General features: G+C 62.5%; 1 protein-coding gene across 1 annotated transcript; it reads left to right on the forward strand.

Moving 5' to 3' along the window:
• Positions 1 to 1,843: 1,843 nt before the first annotated feature.
• TFAP4 (transcription factor AP-4) lies at positions 1,844 to 9,132 on the forward strand. The gene is made up of 7 exons (XM_027732789.2): positions 1,844 to 2,014; positions 5,669 to 5,834; positions 6,323 to 6,421; positions 6,911 to 7,081; positions 7,301 to 7,438; positions 8,482 to 8,640; positions 8,751 to 9,132. The coding sequence occupies exons 1-7, from the start codon at positions 1,926 to 1,928 to the stop codon at positions 8,943 to 8,945; spliced, it is 1,017 nt and encodes a 338-aa protein (XP_027588590.1). The 5' UTR covers positions 1,844 to 1,925; the 3' UTR covers positions 8,946 to 9,132.
• The last annotated feature ends 1,579 nt before the right edge of the window (positions 9,133 to 10,711 follow it).

The following is a 10,711-nucleotide window of genomic DNA, read 5'->3' on the forward strand; positions in this document are numbered from 1 at the left end:
CCCTCATCAGCCCCCAGAGCCCCCCTGCAGCCCCCCAGAGGCCTCCCGAAGCCTCCTGCCAGCCATATGACCCCTGTCACCCCTTAACCCCTGAACCTCAACGCTGGTGTGAGCTCCGTGCCCCTGCTAGCCCCCAAACCCCCCCACAAGGCCTGTGCCCCCCTGCCAGCCCCCACAGCCTCTGCCAGCCCTCAGACCCTCCCATCAGCTCCTCAAGCCCCCCGCCAGCCCCTGACTGCCCCCACCAGCCCCCAGAGCCCCCCCTCCCCCCAAAAGCCCCCTGCCAGACACGACCCCTGTCACCCCCAACCCCCTGAGCCCCAAGGCTGCTGCGATGCCCCCCCCAGCCCCTGGCAACTCCCTGAGCCCTCCCACAGCCTGGTGGAGACAGGAATGGGGATGGGGTGGGATGGCGATGGGATCAGATGAGGTAGAACAGGCTGGGACAGGCCAGGATGGGGTAGGATAGGACAGAGTGGGGTGGGGATTGGGCAGGATGGGATGGGATGAAATAGGATGAGGTAGAACGGGATGGGACAAGTTGGGATGGGGATAAGGCAGAATGGGGTGGCATAAGCTGGATATAGGTGAGGATTGGATGGTGACAGGATAGGATAGGACAGGATGGAATAGGGACAAGACAGGTCAGGATAGAGATAGGATAGAGATAGGGCAAATGAGGGGGACAGGAGGAGGATAAGGCAAGATAGGATGGGAACAAGACAGAATGGGATGGAATGGGACAGGATCAGATGAGGTTGGAAAGTATGGAAGATGATGGGATGGGGATAGGATGGGACAGGATGAGATGGGATGGGAACAAGACAAGTCAGGATGGGCTGAGGTAGGATAGGACTAGGGCAGGATGGGATGAGTTAGGACGGAGTGAGGATAGAAAGTGATGGAGATAGGATGGGGACAAGTCAGGTCAGGGTAGGATGGGTTAGGATTGGATGGGCACGGGGCTGAATGTGATGGGGACAAGACAGGTCAGGATGGGATAGAATTGGATGGGATGGGATAGGATAGGACTAGGGCAGGATCAGATGAGGACAGGATGTGCTGAGGGCTGGATGGGATGGAGACAAGACAGGTCAGGATGGGACAGGATAGAGCAGGATAGGGTAGGATAGGATAAGGTAGGATGGGATGGAGCTAGGGCAGGATGGGATGAGGTGGGATGGAATGGAGACAGGTCAGAGTGGGATAGCATAGAGTAGGATAGGATAGGGTAGGATGGGATGGAGCTAGGGCAGAATTGGATGAGGTGGGATGGAATGGAGACAGGTCAGGATGGGACAGGATGGTGTCAGGTAGGGTATGATAGGACAGGATAGAATAGGATAGGTCTAGGGCGAGATGGGATGAGGTAGCATGGGATGAGGATATGATGTGATGGGTATGGGGTGGGATGGGGACAGGTCAGGTAGGATGAGATGAGATTGGATGGAGACAAGGCCGGGTGGGATGAGGTGGGATGGGATGGGGACAGGACAGGATGGTGATAGGATAGGAGAGGATAGAGTAGGATAGGGATAGAGCAGGATACGATAAGATAGGATAGAGCCAGGTCAGGACGGGACGCGCTGTGACGGGCCAGTGCCAGCACGGGTCGGTACCGTCCCGGCCGCTCCGGTCTCCCCCCACCCCGCCGTGTTCCACCGCGTCCCGCCGGCGTGTCCCGGTCCCGCTCCGGCCGCGCTGCGGCCCCTCCCGCCGCCTTTGTTTACGCGGGGCCGGTGCGGGGCGGGGGCGGCGCCGGGCGGGCGGGGGCGGGCGGGGGAGCGGCGGCGGCGGGCGGGAGCCGCGCTCGCTCCAGCTGTTTCCCGCCTTGGGCCGCGGGCAGAAGCCGGAGCCAGGCCGGGAGGGGCTGAACCGGGCCGGGACCAGCCGGGCTGGGCTGAACCGGGCCCCCCGCCCCCGTTATGGAGTACTTCATGGTGCCGGCCCCCAAGGTGCCGGCCCTGCAGCACTTCAGGAAATCCGAGAAGGAGGTCATCGGCGGGCTCTGCAGGTGGGGGGCCGCCGGGAGACCCCGGGATCGGGGGCGCTGGGGGAGCCGCGGGGGGATGGCGGGGAAGGGGGGCCCGGGGAGCGGGGGGAGCGGCGCGGCCGCCGCGGCCCCACCGCCCGCACGTGGTCCCGGCCGCGCACATGGGGCCGGCGGCCGCGCGTGGCCCGGGCGGGGAGCGCCGGCCCCGCAGCCCGGCCCGGCCCCCGCGGGGGCGGCGGGGGGCGCCCGGGGCGGGGGGCGCGGGGGTCCGGGCGCCCGGGGGGCGCGGGGGTGTGTGTTTACCGCCGGGCCTGGCCGTGACTCTGCAGCCGCCCGGAGGAGGCGGGTCGCGGCCGGGGCTGCCGGGACATGTAGTGCGGGAGCGGCGGCACAAAGCCCGCGGACACGCGGGGAGCCCCGGGGAGCGGAGGGGCGGCCGGGGATGGGGGCCGTGCCCGCGGGGCTGCGGGGGGCGGCGGGCGGGGAGGGGCGGCGCGGGCCCGGGGCCACGCGGGGCGGCCCCGAGCTCCCCCTCCCCGCACACACACCGGGCCTTGAGCCCCCCCGGGGGCTCCGATCCCCCACCAGGCCCGGCCCCGCCGTGCGGCGGCCCCGTGAAGTCCCCGTGGGGCAGCCCGGGCCCCACGGCACGTGCTGGGGGCCCGGCCCCTCGGGGTGCTGCCTCTGCCCCACGGGGATGAGGGGCTCCGTCCCGGTGATCTCGGGGGGTGCCCACACCTGAGCTCCCTCCCCCGGGGGTGCAGCGGCGGAGCAGGGACACGGGGCGGGGGCTGGCTTCGCTGGGGTCCCCCGCGTTAGTCACTGCGGGCCCGTGGGTTGGGGGGGGGGGTGACGGCATGGGCAGGGCGATGCGGCTGTCCCGCCCGGGGATGGGGGGCTGCCTGGTCCCTCACTGACCCCGGCACGGGGCAGAGCTCGGGGAGCTGCGCAGCCTTCCCACTGCCCCGACATCTGAGACACCCGGCGTGGAGCTCAGGGTGCTGGGAGACCCCCTGCCTCTGAGACTGGGGTGCTGGGGAACCCCTTGCCTGCAGGCTTGGGGTGTTAGAAGATGCCCTACCTGGAGCTCCAGAAGCTGGAGAACACCCCACCTGTGAGCTCAGGGTGCTGGATGACACCTTGCATGGAGCTTGGAGTGCTGGGGACGGCCCTGCCTGAGAGCTCAGGGACATCCTACCTGTGACCTCAAGTAGCTCAGGGACATCCTGCTTGCAAGCTTAGGGTTCTGGGGGATGCCCTGCCTGTGAACTGGGGTACTGGGGGACATCCTACCTGTGGGATTGCCTACACCCTGCTTGTACACTCAGGTATACCCTGACCCTGAGCTCAGTCAGCATGGGGATGCCCTTCATGGAAGCGTGGGGACGCCCTGCCTGCAAGCTCAGGGACACCCCACCTGTGACCCCAGGGAGCTCAGAGACATCCTGCCCACGTGCCTGTGCCTCCTCTGCCCACCAGCACAACCCACAGCACCAGTCGTGGGCAGTGGTGGATGTGAGTGGGCAGTGGGGACATCTGCCATGGGACGTGTGCCCTGCTCTGACACCCCCTGTGGGTTTGTTTCCTTGGAGGTCCAGGCACGTGGGATGTTCTCACCAGGGTGGGAAAGACCAAATTCTGCTTGCCTGACCCAAACCCCACAGCACCAGCACTAGGCTGGGGATACCCTGGGGGCTCTGATGGCTGCCAGTTGTTCCCCCTGCCTCTGTCCTGCCCCATCCCTGGTCGTGCTGGGTGCCTGGATGGCTTCTGAATCCATGGATTTTTGCCCTCTCCATATCTCTCTCGTTTCTCAGGTCTCTTCCCAGGAAGAGCAGCTGGGGCAGGTTGCGGGAGGTCTGTCGGTAAGGAAGCAGGCTCTTCCTCCTTCCCCGGTATTTAAGAAGCCGCTTCCGCGCTGCCCAGTCCTGGGCCTCTCTGTCCCGTTCCCCTTATGTGTCTGGTGGTCCAACATCCCGGAGCAGCACTCTGGCCACATCCCCACGAGGGATGTTGCCCCCAAGACCTGCAGGGTTTGGCATGTTTTAGGAACAAGTTTGGGGCTGGTTTCGGCAGGAGCAGGGAGGTGGGTGACAGCCACCACCAGATGGGAGCCCTGTGCCATGATCCCACTGCAAACAGCTCTTGGTCCATGTGACAGATGGCTGCTCCCAGTGAGAGAGGCAGACCCCTGGGCACCCATCCCAGATCCACAACCCCAGGACATCCATTGGGAACTGCACGTGAGGGAACCAGTGTGGTGGGTTCTTGGCACACCCAGTGTCAGCCTGTGCTGGGATGCTGCCTTGGAGGCTGGGGACAAATGTCTTCCTGGCCCCATGGGCTGAGCTGGGGCCTTTCCCCATACCCTTGAGATGCACTGAGATCTTTTCCTGTCCCTCTAGGTTGAGCTGGGATCCTTCCCCATCCGTCTGGGGTAATCTAGGATCCTTCCCTGTTTGTTTCAGATGAGCTGCGATTCTTCTCTATCTTATTGGCCTGAGCTGGGATCCATTCCCTTCCCCTTGGGCTGAGTTACGATCATTCCCCACCCCTCTGGGATGAACTGGGTCTTTCCCCATCCCTGTATATTTTTGAGGAGTTGTGGTGCATTCCCAGGTCACAACAAGCAATGATGGGTTGCCTGGGAGCCTCCAGGCACTACCTGGGCACACGGTGGTACCTCAAGTATCACTTAGACCCCTGGGTTTCAAATCTCTGTGGTTCCTCCACGGCCTCACCAGGAGGGCAGTGAGGGCAGGATGCCGGGCTTTTCTTCCCAGCCTGGCATTGGCAAGGCTCTGGGTGGAATATTCCCATCTCTGTCCCGGAGCCACCGGGCACCTGGATGGGTGACTGGAGCCCGTCTTATCTCTCCTTGTGGCGGCAGCCTGGCTCCTGTGTTTAGTCTTTGGTGCCTTGCAACATCCCCGGCAACAGTGGGTGCCGGGTGTGTGGCTGCCTGTGGCTTTGGCATGGCAGGATGGCCAGCTGGTATGACAGCCCAGCAGGCTCACCATCCCTGTGATCCAAACCCCCTCCCCACTTCCCTAGGGGAAGGAGCAGGGTGTGGGTGAAGAAGCTGGACCCCGCAGTGGTGGGCTTTGCTTGGGGTCCGGTGCCCTGGACCCACGGGTGTTGCCTGTCCAGAGCCCTCCACGCCGGTGCCATCGCTGGTTCCGGGAGGCATTCCCCTGCACATCTGCGGGGCAAGGGCGTGGGGGGCGCGGAGGCAGCGGCAGGAAGCAGGCAGGAGCTGCGGCTTGGGGTGGGACAGGGGCTTCTCTGCTGGGAGCTGTCATCTGGAAGCCATCAGCGGGGCGGGAGGGAGGGAGCCGCCTTCCCAGGGCCACACACGCCGGCCGGCCCCATGGGGACACAGCCGGCCGGCCCACAGCCTCCCTCACCCGCCCGGGGGTCCCCGGCTCCCCTCGCCCGGGCTTGGCACTGGGCAGCGTGTCCGAGCCCATCGGAGCTGGGGGGCTGCAGTGGGGCCACCGTTTGGTCAACTCATCCCCCAAAGCTTCGGATACAGGGCTGGAGAAACCCACCCACCTGCGTCGGCAATCCTCTTGATGTCTGGAATCACCACTGCAAAGCAAGGGGGGACGCAGCGGAGTGAGCTGGCAGCAGGGGTGCAGCCCCCTCCTCCCTAACCCCACATCTCTCTCGCAGCTTGGCCAACATCCCGTTGACTCCGGAGACCCAGCGGGACCAGGAGCGGCGGATACGCAGGGAAATCGCCAACAGCAACGAGAGACGGCGGATGCAGAGCATCAATGCTGGCTTCCAGTCCCTGAAAACCCTCATCCCACACACGGACGGGGAGAAGCTCAGCAAGGTGAGCAGGATGTCACCGGGGCTGTGGTGGTGTGGGGTGCAGACACTGATCCTTCACGGGGAGGGGCTGAAAGTGCAATTGGGGATATTTGCATATGTTAATTCAGTGATCGAGGTCTCTCCTGGGGTGTTTTCCCTGTGGGAGTGGGTTTGCACCGCCAACCTGGAGTGGCTGAGTGCGTGTGGCAGCCTCCAGTGCCCCAGGAGCAGGGTATTGTGCCTGGGTGAGGAGGAGACCCTGCTGCAGAGGGGAGTGGGCTGAGGAGGTGCTCGGCAGCCAGGCAGGTTCCTGAAATGGAATTGGAGGATTTTGCTGTGGTGGAAATCCCAGAGGGGACCTGCGGGTGAAGCAGACCCTGAAGGGAGGTGCTGGGGCCGGGTATGGAGCAGTGCTGCTGCCTCCCGGGCAGGGAGGGAGCTCAACAAGAGGAGGTTTGGGGGGACAGTATGGTCTCCTGCCTCAGCATGCCCCTCCTGGCTCTCCCACAGGCAGCCATCCTTCAGCAGACAGCCGAGTACATATTCTCCCTGGAGCAGGAAAAGACTCGGCTGCTGCAGCAGAACACCCAGCTCAAGCGGTTCATCCAGGTAGTGCCCCAGGGATGGGACGGGAGGAGATGGGACAGTCCCAGCTGGCCAGGGAGGGACATCATCACTGTTTCTTGGGGTCAGGGCAAGACCCTCTACCCTAATCAGCCGGGGAACGGAGATGTTTCCACTCTCCTGGCAGGGCAGGGAGCCCCATTCAACCTGGCAGGGGGAGAAGGGCTGGGGTCCCACTTTCCATTTGGGATGTTGGGGTACGGCCCGGTGGCAATTCTGGTGCTGGGGTGCCCAGCTTGAACTGTTCTGGGTATCACAGTGTGAGAACCGGGTTGGCACAAGGCTGGGGGGGTGAGGACCAGGATGGGGGGCAGATGCAGGAGTCTGTCCATCCCCAGGCATCAAGGACAACCCTGCAGAGACCCTTCCCAGCAGGGAGCTGTGGTGGGGGGTGGCATCACCCGAGTGTGGTCTGGATGGTGGGGAGGCCATCCAGGCTGGTCCCTGTCCCCTAACACCACATTCCCACGGCAGGAATTCAGTGGTTCCTCCCCGAAACGGCGACGGGCGGAGGACAAAGACGAGGGGATCGGCTCGCCGGACATCTGGGAAGATGAGAAGGCCGAGGATCTGCGTCGGGAGATGATCGAGCTCCGGCAGCAGCTGGACAAGGAGCGCTCAGTCCGCATGATGCTGGAGGAGCAGGTGAGGCTGGGTGCCCTCTAGCAGGCTCTGCCACGGCCCCAGCAGATCCCTGGGACACCGGCACTGCCACGGGACATCTGCTCTGGCCACCACTGCTCCACACTCTGTCAGGGCTCCCTGGCTCTGCTGTGCCCACCCCACGCAGGGCACAGCCCACAGCCGTGGTTCAGGGGTGCTGTGCCCGTCTCCTCACTGATGTCAGGGTTCTCTCGCCCGCAGGTTCGCTCCCTGGAGGCCCACATGTACCCCGAGAAGCTGAAGGTGATCGCTCAGCAGGTGCAGCTCCAGCAGCAGCAGGAGCAGGTGAGGTTGCTGCACCAGGAGAAGCTCGAGCGTGAGCAGCAGATCCGAACCCAGGTGAGTGCACCCCAGCCCATCCTGCCCGTGGCCCACCCATGATCCCCCCAGGTGGTGAAATACAGGAGGTTGGGGCAGTTTAGTGATGGGCTTGGCACCTCCTGTGGGCAGCGATGTCCCAGCAAAGCTCTCACCCTTGGTGAATTGGGAAGGGGTCGGCCCAAAGCCCCTGCAGTGCTCAGGGGGTTGTACTTGTGTGCACCCCTTGTTTCACAGCGGGACTATGGCTTGGACCACCCGTGGTGGTTTCCAAGCAGCTCAGCTCCCTGTCACGGAGGGCTTTGTACAGGGAAGGTTGCTTGCTGGTGGGCAGGGATTCATCCCTGGGGGTTCACCTCTCACTGAGTGACTCCCACTGAGCTTTAGGGACCCCCAGACCACTCCCTGCGACCCACCAGGCTGGGAAAAGGGAGCAGTGAGCGGGCAGGCAGTGGGGATGGGAGCCTTCAGCCTTTCCTGCAGCACAGTTGGATTTGCCAAAGGTGCAGGGAGAAGGTGAGCGCTGTGCTGGCACCTGTGCGCTGCCACCCCCGAGCCCAGCCCATGGCCACACTGCTCTGGGAGCTTCAAAAGGAGAGAGGAACACCAGCTTCCACCTTCCTTGGGCTTCTGAGAAGCCATGTCCCCACAGGGTCCCTGCCGCTGCCTCCTGGGAAAGCTCAGCCTATTTTTAGGTGAACTCTACATAGCCTCCTGCTTGGGCGGGTCTTCCCATCCACTGTTCAAGCGAGGATCCCCAGGGGTGTGGGGGTTTCCTGGCCATGCAGGTCAGGGTGAAGGGAGGCCTGGCACTTGCCTCTCCTGACTTCAAAGCCCAAATCATTCCCTCTTGGGGTACGGGGAATACTCACATTCCACTCTGCCAAAGCTGAGGTGGCAGCAGCAGCGTTCAGCTGGCATCCTCCTGCGTCCATTGGGATGGAGAACTGGAGCAGCCGAGTGATGCTTCAGCTTTTATGGAGTTTGGGCTCAGTGAACAAGCGTGATGCTCTCCCCACTGCTCGGGTCCCTGCTCACCGGGGGGGTTTTGCTTCTCTCCCCAGCTCCTGCCATCACATGCTCCCCCAGCGCCCACCCACCACCCCACCGTGATCGTTCCAGCGCCGCCTCCCTCCCATCACGTCACCGTGGTCACCATGGGCCCGTCCTCGGTCATCAACACAGTCTCCACATCCCGGCAAAACCTGGACACCATCGTTCAGGTGAGTCGGGGCGGATGGCAACGGGGGGGATTTGGAGAGTCCCTAACCCCCGGGGTTGTGTCAGAGGGGACACAGACCATGTCCTGATGGCGGGTGGTTGCCCTCGGCAGGCGATCCAGCACATCGAGGGGACGCAAGAGAAGCAGCTGCAGGAAGAGGAGCAGAGACGCGCCGTCATCGTGACGCCGGTGCGCGCCTGCCCCGAGCCCTCCGCCTCCGACACCGCCTCCGACACCGAGGGCAACGACAGTGACTCCATGGACCAGAGCAAAGAAGAGCCCTCGGGGGATGGGGAGCTGCCCTGACACCCCCCAGCCGGCAGCCAAGGAGGGGAGCCAGGGCGGGGGGGGAAATGTCAGAGAATATGCTGAAATTTTTAAAAAATACAACGCGATTTGGGTCTCTTTTATGACCTTTTTCCAATACTGTAAAGCAGAGCGCCAGAGGCAGGCAAAGGTCACCCTTCAGCTCCCGGGGGGCGGCCACAGTGGGATGCAGGGGGCTTGGGGCATGGAGGGGGGGGCGTTTGGGATGGGAGTCACAGCTCCCCACCCTTTTTTTATCACTCCCCCCACCTGCCAACCCACAGGGAATCCTGCCAAGCCAGCAGCAGCCCCGCTGTTCCTGATGGCGTTCCCTTGGGACAGGGCCTTTGGTTGGGATCTTAATTTGGTTTTTTCCTTCTCTTTTGTGTTTTTTTTGTTTTTGTTTTTGTTTAATTAAATGTTCGTTTTTTTAAGCAGGGGGGAGATGCCAAGTGGCACGGCAGCAAAGGTGGGACAGGGACCCCTGGCTTCAGGGTACAACCAGCCCCACCACAGCTCCCGCACTCCACGTGGGGCAGGAAAAACCCCTTTGGATAGTAAAATAATCCCAGGATGATGCCATTGGAGCACAGGCAGGAAGGTCGGCACGTGCCACCCCTCCCTGGTATTTCCAACCCTCATTTCCTTGGCACGGGTATGGCGGGGTGGGGGCTGATTTTTCCAACCCCACCCCTATCCCCGTATCCATCCCTGTCCCCCAACTCTGCTCCCATCCCTCCTTTAAGCACTTAATCCAGTTTGTGGGGTCCATCAGCTCCGAAGAGCTTTTCTATTTCGTGATTGTGTCGCTTGGGTCTGTCGTGGGGGGTGGGGGGGCCCCTGTTTGGTGGATCCCCCCCTCGCCCTGCCTCCCCCCTCCCCGGCTGTAGGGTTTTAGGCCAGTCGTGTGTAGAGCCTCGGTGGTATTTGGTAAGTTCCCCCCCAGCCGCAGCTGTTTCTCGGTTCCTTTCCCCCTTTTTTTTTTTTTTGTTTGTTTTTTTTTGTTTTGGTTTTTTTTGTATTTTTTTTACGATTTTCAGGTCTTTGTGTTGATTGAGAAGCTATTCTATTTTGTTAAGAAAGTTGAAAAAAAAAAAGAGGCTCGTGCCTTTGTAAAGAAACAAAATAAAGTTTGTACTTGGTTTTTTAGAAGCTCGGTCCCGGTGTTAACGTTTGTGGCAGGGCTGGGGACAGGACAGGGATGGATCCCACCTTCGTGGACACTGGTCCCTCCAGGGGAGGAAGGGTGGGGAGGGCAGGGGAGCGTTGCCTGCCTTGGGAATCACGGGCAAGAGGCAGAGGATGCCGCCCCTGGCGAGGTTTCCCGCTGAGCAGCCGGGCTAAATTTAAAGGCTCAGCCCTGCCAGAGCTGCCCACATGTGTGACGAGCACCTCAGGGCTCAGCTCACTGCTGAGATGGCGGGAAGGGCTGGGGCTGGTTTTAATAAGACCACACAGCTGGGGTGGGGTCAGTGTCCCCCCTGCCTCAGGGATGGCACCTCTGGTGTCCCTGTACCAGGATGTGGGAGGTACCCATTTCTCTCTGTGGCTTTTTTTTTTGGGGGGGTGCACCCATTTTTCCCACCTCTCTGCATCCCCCCATAGCTGTGAGTCTCTCCCACTCCCCCTCCATGCTGTGGCCATCCATGGTGTCCAGCTAAGGGCTAGGTCTTGCCTGCTCCCTACCATCACCCCCTCCCTGCCACCCCCATCTCAGGGTCAGGGGCTCCCTCTGCTCCCACACTCGGCCTCTTCCCCAAGGAAAA

The sequence above is a fragment of the Pipra filicauda genome, unplaced genomic scaffold (assembly GCF_003945595.2).
Source record: "Pipra filicauda isolate LSUMZ 115617 unplaced genomic scaffold, ASM394559v2 scaffold73_size2923735_pilon, whole genome shotgun sequence".
Classification (NCBI taxonomy): Eukaryota; Metazoa; Chordata; class Aves; order Passeriformes; family Pipridae; genus Pipra; species Pipra filicauda.

Coding starts and splice junctions, on each gene's coding strand:
- TFAP4 (XM_027732789.2), top strand. CDS start 1,926: ATGGAGTACTTCATGGTGCCGGCCCCCAAGGTGCCGGCCCTGCAGCAC. Junction 5,835..6,322: donor ACGGGGAGAAGCTCAGCAAG/GTGAGCAGGATG, acceptor GCTCTCCCACAG/GCAGCCATCCTTCAGCAGAC. Junction 7,082..7,300: donor GCATGATGCTGGAGGAGCAG/GTGAGGCTGGGT, acceptor TCTCGCCCGCAG/GTTCGCTCCCTGGAGGCCCA.